The sequence below is a fragment of the Cannabis sativa genome, chromosome 9 (genome assembly GCF_029168945.1).
Source record: "Cannabis sativa cultivar Pink pepper isolate KNU-18-1 chromosome 9, ASM2916894v1, whole genome shotgun sequence".
Classification (NCBI taxonomy): domain Eukaryota; kingdom Viridiplantae; phylum Streptophyta; class Magnoliopsida; order Rosales; family Cannabaceae; genus Cannabis; species Cannabis sativa.
Window position 1 is genome coordinate 1683210 of NC_083609.1, and position 9704 is coordinate 1692913.

The 9704-nt window shown below is 34.6% G+C and overlaps 2 protein-coding genes across 2 annotated transcripts; both read left to right on the forward strand.

Moving 5' to 3' along the window:
• The first annotated feature begins 1233 nt into the window (after positions 1-1233).
• Positions 1234-3425, forward strand: LOC133031005 (uncharacterized). The gene is made up of 4 exons (XM_061104187.1): positions 1234-1488; positions 1630-1819; positions 1906-2062; positions 2456-3425. Exons 1-4 carry the CDS (start codon positions 1234-1236, stop codon positions 3423-3425), a joined length of 1572 nt encoding a protein of 523 aa, XP_060960170.1.
• Positions 3426-4732: 1307 nt separating this feature from the next.
• On the forward strand, positions 4733-8561 carry LOC115722469 (cytochrome b5). The gene is made up of 3 exons (XM_030651687.2): positions 4733-5164; positions 7428-7494; positions 7912-8561. Exons 1-3 carry the CDS (start codon positions 5078-5080, stop codon positions 8160-8162), a joined length of 405 nt encoding a protein of 134 aa, XP_030507547.1. The 5' UTR covers positions 4733-5077; the 3' UTR covers positions 8163-8561.
• Positions 8562-9704: the final 1143 nt, after the last annotated feature.

Sequence of the window (9704 nt, forward strand, 5' to 3'; positions counted from 1 at the left end):
ATAAAATTTCATAATTTATTTAAAAAAAATAGTTGCTGATAAGTACATAAGTTTAACTTTTTTACAATAAAGTTATATTTCTAGAATTTTTGTAAGTATCGGATCGTTAAGTAAGTTATTATTTACGTGTTATTTTTTTATTAGTATGTTTAAATTAATTTTTAAATAAAATTTAATGATCGGACCGATCAAGTACTATCATGTGGTCATTGACTTAACACTTAACGACTAGGTACTTGTAGAAGTTCTAAATATTATTATCGTTAACGATTAAATGTAGATATTTATGTGCGACTGAAAGTTAAACTTAGATAATTATGTCATAAATTACTCAAACATAAATAAATAAGTAAAAATAAAATGAAAAGAAAGTAAATCTCCTTCACGGCTTGGGTTCATTAATTATAGGCTAATTAAGATTTTTACCTCCAAACTTTAACATGTACTAAATCATACACCCTGAACTTTTCTAGCCATTAAAAATTATCTCTGAACTATTGAGATTCTTAGATTTAAGGACTTTTGTTTAATTTCATTCAATTTTACTATTATAGTGATTGTTTATGTATTAAATCATGTTCCCTAGACTTTGATATCTACCAAATCATGCCCCTCAAACTTTGACATATACTAACTTTCATCCATGTTAGACTTTTTTTATACTAAAATTAGACAAAAGTCTTTAAATTCAACAATCTCAATAGTTTATGGGGTAAATCTAATGATCTTAAAAATTCAGGTGGCATGATTTGGTATTTGTCAAAGTTCGAGAGTAAACCCTAAGCCCTAAATCATAGTAAAAATGGTTTTTATGTAATTGTAATGGGGTGTAATTTGAAATGATTATAAGGAGTATTGGAAAGACGAGGTGTGTGTAATTGGATTGGAATGATTGGACACACTCAAATTATATATACTTTTTATGTAATTAATCTTAACTGTATATTTAAAAGTGATATAGTTTCGTTAAAAATATAAATGATTAATATTTATTACATATTACTCTCTGTAACAAATATATGCAATTTGAGTAAGCATATTAATCAACCCTCTAGACTCCACAAGGTTAGATATGAACGGGAAGGGTCTCTACCGGACGACCCCTCACGTTCAGAATCACTTTGTTTTTAGTGATTCTGAACGTGAGGGGTCGTCCGGTAGAGACCCTTCCCGTTCATATCTAACTTTATAATGTCTAGAGGGTTGATTAATATGCATATCCAAGGTGAAAAGATGACGTGGGATAACCACAGGTCTGGTAGTAAACATGTGAAGTCTGCTCTCGATAAAGGCATTATGAATGGAAATTGGATTCACCTGTTCCCTAAAGTTATTATCAGCTCCTCTCAGACTACTAATTCAGATCACAGACCGTTATTCCTAGATACTAGTGGCCACCCTACAAAGTTTAAGAGATTTTTTAAATTTGAAGAGGGTTGGACGAGGGATGATAGAAGTAAACTGGTGGTTGCCAATGCTTGGGACTCGGTTAGTCACTCTCGGGCCCCTGCGCGTATTTTCAAGAAGCTTGGCGCGACTCGGGCCACTCTTCTTCATTGGCATAGAACTTAATATGGTATGATTGATTGGGTCATTAAATATCTGGAACTGAAATTGGATAGTTTACAGAAACTACCAGCGGGAGCCCGAGATTGGAAGAAGGAATGTGACATTCATCGATCTCTAAACGAAACTTTGACCAGAAAGGCTCTCCATTGGAAGCAGCGAGCGAGAATCTCTTGGCTCAAGGAAGGTGATAGATGTTCTAAAATTTTCTTCCTTTCTGCTGCTATTAGAGGAAGGAGAAATGCCATCGAGAGTATATAGAGCAAGAATAATGTCTGGCTTACTATAGAGAATCTATAGGTCTTGAATTCACTAATTTTTTCAAAAACATTTTTGAAGGGTCTGACACTGGCCAGAATTTGGATTGTGGGCATTTATTCCCAGGGAGGCTATCTTTAGAGGACCAGGAGGGGACCCTTCTCTGCCCTTCTCGGGATGAAATCAAGAGTACTCTGTTTGCCATGAGTAACCATAAGGCCCCGGGGCCGGATGGAATGTCAGTGCTTTTCTTCAAACATTAATGGGAGTCTGTGGGTGATGATTTATGTGAAGCTGTCTCTGATTTCTTCATAAAGGGATATATGCATAAAGGAATAAATTTTATGAATGTAGTTCTTATCCCAAAGACCTAGAACCCAAAAAGACCTAATCATTTCCGACCAATATCCATGTGCAATGTCCTTTATAAGGTTATTTCTAAAATAGTTGCAAATAGACTCAAACCTATCATCCCTTTTGTAATTTGTCCTATTCAATCTGCTTTCGTTCCAGGAAGGAATATTTAAGATAATAATGTGATAGTCCAAGAGATAATTCATTCTTTCAATCGGAAGAAAGGCAAATAGGGATATTTTGCAATTAAGATTGATTTGGTTAAAGCGTACGATAGGCTTAGTTGGAGATTCATTGATCATGCCCTTGAGTGTTTTGGGTTCCCTCAGAAGTTGCGCAATTGGGTTACACAGTGCATCTCCACCACTACTCTAAATATTTGCCTGAATGGGGGGCAGGTGGGGAAGATTATGCCCTCGTGTGGCCTGCGCCAGGGCGATCCCCTATCCTCATATCTATTCATCTGTGCTGCGGAAATCTTATCAAGACTATTGGAAAAGGCTCTTGGGAGAAGGAATATTCAGGGAATTAAACTAAGTAGAGGTGGTCTGGTTCTATCACATTTGTTCTTTGTTGATGACCTTATCTTGGTCGGTAGGGCCAATTTAAATGAAGCTAAGTGGTTTTGGGAGTGCCTGGAGAGGTTTTGCTCTTGGTCTGGACAGAAAGTTAATAAGCTTAAAACGTCAATCTTTTTCAATAAAAATACCCCTAATGGTATGAGAAGAGGTATCAAGGAAGCGCTGGGTATCGATTGTCCAGAGGGGGTTATAAAATACATGGGATTACCTCTATTCAGATCTAGACAGAAGGATGCTGATTTCAACTTTATCCTGGACCACATCACCTCTAAATTACAGGGTTGGAAGGCTAAGACTTCATCTAAGGCTGGCCGAGCTACCCTCATCAAGTCTGTGGGTCTGGCGATGCCTATCTATGCCATGCAAACCACGAAATTATCTAGTCGGCTGGTCAAGAGGATTAATGTTTTAGTCAGAGATTTTTGGTGGGGTTTCGAGAAAGGGAATCATGGACTACATCTAAAAGCTTGGGATAAGCTGTGCCTACCTAAGTCTTTGGGCGGTTTAGGTTTTAGGAAAACAGAAGAAATGAACCTGGCTTTCTTGGCCAAGTGGGGTTGGAACATATTGAAAGGTAGTCAGTCGTTATGCTGTAAAATTTTGGAAGCCAAGTATCTAAAAGGGAAAGACTTTCTCAGTTGTAGATACAAAGACTCGAATTCCTAGTTTTGGAAAAATGTAGTGAAAGCTAAAGCAATTCTAAGGAAAGAGGCCTTTAAAGTGGTGGCTAATGGTAGGGAGACGAGCATCTAGAGGGATCCATGGATTCCCCACTTTAAAGGTTTTATCCCAAAATCGAATGGCATTGTTTTAACCACTAATAACTGTGTGGTTGATCTTTTGAGGTCTAATGGCGACTGAGATGTACCAAAGCTATATAACCTTTTTGACCAAGATACTATTTCTGCAATTTTGAAGAGTGGCAAACCCTCGGGCCAAGGGTAGATAAATGGATTTGGACCTTAGAAATAAATGGGCAGTTCACGTGCAAATCGGCTTACTTGTCTCAAGCTTTGGAAAGAGCTCCCCACTGTGAGGTTGCTCCTTCGCTCTAAAATAAGTTATGGAATAGCAAAATTTTGGAGCGGCACAAAATCCTTTGGTGGTGCATTCTCTCTAATGCGCTCTCTGTTAGATCAGTGATTGAAAAAAGATTCCACATAGAGGACACAAGTTGTCCTTTATGTGGGATGGGGGAGGAATCCCTGGAACCCCTTTTCCTATCATGTGACGTGGCAGTACATCTTTGGCGCGCTTCACCGTGGGGCATTTACCCTATCTATAATAATGGGATTCGGGTCTGAGATTGGATCAAATTTATATGGAATCTCACTAATAGGGGTATCCGAGTAGAAAAAGTCTTTCTGTATGCTTCAATTGTTGTTGAAACCATCTGGAGGATGCGTAATGATTTGACACATAATAACACACCTTTGGATGTTTTGAAATGTATTGACCAGATTTGTACTTCTTATGCAGAGTTACATGATGCTTTATTGCCTTGCCCAAATCCAACCTTGAGGGTGTCCTGGAATCCTCCCCCTCAAGATTAGATAAAATTGAATTGTGATGTTAAGGTGGGCCTTGAGAGCTTGTGCACAGCAGTGGTTGCAAGGAATCACTTCGGTGAAGTGATTCAAATTAATTATAATAAACTATAAAACAACAAAAAATAACAAAACTCAAACTTCATGACAAATTATAAAAAAAATATACCGAACAATTTACTGAAATCCGTATTTTTATAAATAAAAAAGTTCAAATCTTAAAAATAAAAATTTCTCATTATTAACATATTTTTATAATTTTTTTCAAATTTTTAATCATTTTAAATAATTCTCTCCTTTTTTTATTATAATGTTGGTAAGCAAAAATATGTAATTACACTTTCCTTGGTTTGAAAAAAATATGTAAATATGTTAGTTCTGTCATTTATACCAAAAAAAAAAATACAAGAGTTAAACTTCCACCGATAATGCCAACCAACCAATTCTGAGGTCTTGAATTAGCCAACCAAAGTTTTCACCTTTAAGCTACTCTCTCTACCTACCTACCCTTTACCTGTCACCAATTCCAATTTAATGACTCTCTCTCTCTCTCTCTCTCTCTCTCTCTCTCTCTCTCTCTCTCTCTCTCTTTCTTCACTCTCAATCTCATCATAGCTTAAAACAATCCTCTCTCTCTCTCTCTCACTCACTACTATCATTTACAGGTCTTCTGTGACTACCCCATTGAGGTGATTAGCCTTCCAATCTGATTTGAGCCATACCCATCTTCATATTCTCACTCCCCAACCTAAAAATAGCCAGAAGAGCCAAATGGGTAGTGATGGAAAGGTCTTCACTTTGGCCCAAGTTTCTGAACACAGCACACCAAAGGACTGTTGGCTAATCATTAATGGCAAGGTTATATCTTTTCCTATTTCTTGATTTGATCCCAAGCTTTTAACTTTTTGATGATTTTATTTCTGTGTTTTTCTTCTGATCCCATTTAGAGTATAAATCATTTACATTTGTGATTGAATTTCTTGAAGCCACTAAAAATAAAAACCCCTTCTTTGAAATCTCACCTGGCATTTCATTTGTTCAAATTGTTATTTTGCCAAAAAAGTAGCTTTTTGCCAACACTAATGTTATTTTGCATGTGGGAGTAGTGATGATGGATTACATTACATGTTAACTATTACTTTTGGTTGTTTAATTATTATATATATGTATGTATATGTACACTTTTCTTTAAGTCTCTAAATGAGTTTTTTAAAGTTTGGATTTTTTTTTTTAGTTTTAAGTGAATTTTAAAGCCTTTGCATGTGATTTAACTCATTGTTATGAGTTAACTTTATATTCTAGGATGCATTTATATGACTTTAGTTCATACTTCATTATCCACTTAAACTTACTGAAGAAGAAAAAGTTGTTAGTTGTAGATTCTTGCTTTGTCATCTATTATTGGACTTTTGTTTTGTTGATTTAAGTTAGAATCTTTTGTTGTGATTTTGATTTTCTGGTTTGGGTATTGTATCTTCAATGTTATGACTTATGATTAATTACTGCTTGTATGATCCTGAATTTTCTTGTGACCTTCTCCAGTGTTAAATATTAGATCATTAGATAATCACTAAAGGTATGTTTGGTCAATTGGTCGGAAGGAATGAAAAGATAAGAATAATACAAATGAGAATGAAATAAAGAATAGGAATAGAATTAAATTTATAATGCAAATAAAAAGTTATTAATTTCCTTTCCACTTATTTCGAAATGGAATAGCCATTCTACCAAATAGAGAAAAATTCATTCCATTACAATGACAGTACTTTAACATGCAATCAAATAAAGGAATGAAATGAAATTTGATTCTTTCCCATTCCATTCCATTACCCCAACGATACGCACCCTAATATTGTTGAGAACATGATAACAAGAGAAGGGTTTTGTCACCTCTCCAATTTTTGGCCCGAGAACTTATTTGTTGAGGAGAAACTGATCCAATTCGAAGATTGATAATGTATTTGAGAAGATTCTCAGCTCTTGTATTATTTGTGACTTGTGAGGTTGATTTTCCATTTTAGTTCCTGAGTTTCTTCATATGAGATAAGCTGAACTGCATCAATGACCATAAGTTTCAAGAATAGAAAACGCTTCAAATATAAGGACTTCTGCCTGTTTATTTGCTTAGCTTAAGAGTGTCTGTTTAGATGTTTTCTTTGAAGAATGTTAAGGCCATAGAGAGTGGTCTTGTGTTATGTTCTATGTTCTAGGAGGGATCTGACTAAAATGGTCTCTTAGTTTTGGGATTGGAAACATATGTAATAACACATTGCTATCCTAATATTTGATATATAGTTTTGAGTTACTGGTGGCATTGCTTCTGAGCAATTCGATAAAAGTACGACTTCTCATGCTTTTTGTTTGTTTGGTATGGTATGGTACTTCTATGAAATCCATGAAGAATTAGAGGTTTGATCAATCTATATAGTTTTCAACCATACACAATCTGTGGCCTTGGTAGTCGATCACTTGTATTCCATTCGTTACATTAGCCCAGTCGGGTTTGAACCCCAGATCTCTTACAACACACAACCAACCAACTTCGAGTTGATTCGAACCATCTTGACATGGCTCTCATTTTCTTTAACTTTTCTAAGTGAGTTGGATTTTCAGGAAAATATAAGAGCAGAAATTGAAATATAAGAACATATGTCCCTACCGAAATCTTAAACAGAAAACAGTTATCTGTTATAGCTCAGTATTAATTTTAATAGTGTATAACTGCACATTGCTGCAGGGCATAGGTCTAAGTTTTAAGGCTCAACACCATAGCATATAATAGGTATTTGCCAAGTCAGCTGGTTAGTTAAGGGGGAGGGAGAGCAATATGTGTAAGGTGTGAAGAAATCGGTTAGGGTTGTAACCCAAGTGTGAGTGAACATGGCTCTCGAATTGCCCGGGCTCTGTTTTTTTATTCGATAGGAAATTCTTATCACGCTATTAGTGTAATTTAGTAGAGGGTCTCGTATCTTTCAGTTTAAAACTAATTTAAATTCAATTATGGGGGTCCTCTTTATTTGTAATTGGTCCTCATTTTTCAATGCTTCTTCACAAGTTTTATATTTAAGATGAAATCATTTAAAAGCTTTATAGGGCTAACCTTTCTTTTTGGTGAAAACAGGTGTATGATGTGACAAAGTTTATGGAGGACCACCCCGGTGGTGATGAGGTTTTGTTGTCAGCAACTGGTATGGAATCAACCTTTTCTGTTTGCTTTATTAATAAGTAGCACAAATGTGAAAGGAAGATTGCTTAGATGAAAGTGATATGTTGTTAGGATCCCACATTGACCGAGTATGAGATTGGGAGTGAGTTTTACTGGAGTGATAAGTTTACATTTATGAAAAGTGAAAGTGAACACCTAATAAAAGTATTGTATGTCATATTTTTATATAGTATTATGTTTGGTATTGACTTGTATGTTAATGTGATCTAATACAACGTTCAAAACGAACCCTGAAAGGCTTATTTTGAAAACACTTCTACTATTTTTTCATTGCAAAAGAACCCAAATCATGTTCATCGATTGTAAATTAACTATATCTTGGATTCGGTTTTTTGAGTTTCGTGTTCTGACAAGTTCGCCCTTGTTTCGTTTTTCTTAGGAAAGGATGCAACAGATGATTTCGAGGATGTTGGTCACAGCGATAGTGCCAGAGACATGATGAACGAATACTACGTAGGAGAGATCGACGCCTCAACTATCCCGAAGAAGGTCACATATACACCACCAAAACAGCCTTACTACAATCAAGACAAGACATCCGAGTTTATAATCAAACTTCTGCAGTTCTTAGTTCCCCTTGCAATCTTGGGTATAGCCGTTGGCATTCGGTTTTACACCAAAGCAACCTAAGCTTCTATCGATCGACATCAATCTAGTTAGTGTTTGTTTGGTGGTTAAAAGCTGGCTATTATTTGAGACTGTGTATCATTATATCTGTATTGTATTTGTTGCTTGTTGAAAGTTGGGTGGGATAAGAAAGAACTAAGCTAAGTGTAACTTTGTATGTCTATCCTTTTTCTTCTCTAGAATAATGAAATTTTTATGACCTTAACTTAATTCATCCTTATTGAAAAAAAAAAAAAAAAGAGTATAAATGGAGACTATATGGTACTGTGTTCATTTCTAATGTCTATCCTCTCACTCTTAAAAAATTAGTCTATAGGCTTGTTTGAAAAACAATTTGGTCAATACTACCATTGATGCTACATTTGGTACCTTTGAATAAGAAATTTATTTTAGTTTGACACATTTGGATAAGAGAAATTGGGTCATGTAATTGAATTTTGAGTTTGTAATAATTTTTAGGAAGTATTGCTAATTAATTGTAAGGTGATACATCTAGAAAGTGGTAAAATTTTGGATTATTTTTAGGAGCATTGTTATGGGGTAAGTTGAAAAATACCACTTTTATTAATCAATTAATCAAATTTACTTCTAATTTTATATTGACTAATTAGTAATTTTTCCTCCCGAACTTTGACATATACCAAATCATGCTCCCTAAACTTTTTTGGCAGTTAAAAATTCCCCCTGAACTATTAAAATTGTTAGATTTAAGGACTTTTGTCTAATTTCATTCAATTTTACTGTTTCAATGATTGTTTATGTACTAAACCATGCTCCCCAGACTTTGATATCTACTAAATCATGCTCCTCAAACTTTGATATGTACTAAATCATGCTCCCTGAACTTTCATCCATGTTAGAATTTTTTTACTGAAATTAGATAAAAGTCCTTAAATCTAACAATCTTAATAGTTCATGGGGAATTTTTAACGGCCAAAAAAGTTCAGGAGGCATGATTTAGTACATGTCGAAGTTCGGGGGGAAAAATTGCTAATTAGCCTTTTATATTTAATTGAAACATACCTCTTTTTATATGTATTGTACCCAAAATACCCTGACATAAGAGAGTCACATGGAGATTATCTTGAAGTGACATGGACAAAATTAGTACAATGTTTAAAAAAAGAGATAAAAATGATAGACTTTAAAAAAGAGGGTAAAAATAAAATAAGACAATATAAAAAAATATAAAGTGTAATTTCTTCGATCATTATTATTAACTATTAAATACTATGGTGTCAATTAACCTTTTATAAATAGTTATTAATTTTTTATAATAATTATTAAAATTAAAATAATTGAGATTTGATATTAACATTAAGAAATGATTACATCTTTTGACTTTTGAGTGTTTCTTAGTATACATGGGCTTTGACAATTGTGGACTGAAGGCCCATAACCAATGTGGGCCAAAAATGGGCCTTATCATGTTTATAAGTGATACTTTTCTTCCAAGTTTTTAGAATTTGAGTTTGTTATTTAATACACATGTGCTTTAACAATTGTGGACTAAAGGCCCATAACTATTGTAGGCCAAAAATGGGC

Bases quoted from the DNA above. Each gene is read 5' to 3' on its own strand.
- LOC133031005 (XM_061104187.1), top strand. From the start codon at position 1,234: ATGACGTGGGATAACCACAGGTCTGGTAGTAAACATGTGAAGTCTGCT. The intron at 1,820-1,905 runs GTATATAGAGCA...ACATTTTTGAAG, and splicing joins AAGGAGAAATGCCATCGAGA to GGTCTGACACTGGCCAGAAT. The intron at 2,063-2,455 runs GTCAGTGCTTTT...AGCGTACGATAG, and splicing joins GCCCCGGGGCCGGATGGAAT to GCTTAGTTGGAGATTCATTG.
- LOC115722469 (XM_030651687.2), top strand. From the start codon at position 5,078: ATGGGTAGTGATGGAAAGGTCTTCACTTTGGCCCAAGTTTCTGAACAC. The intron at 5,165-7,427 runs GTTATATCTTTT...TGGTGAAAACAG, and splicing joins GGCTAATCATTAATGGCAAG to GTGTATGATGTGACAAAGTT. The intron at 7,495-7,911 runs GTATGGAATCAA...CGTTTTTCTTAG, and splicing joins GGTTTTGTTGTCAGCAACTG to GAAAGGATGCAACAGATGAT.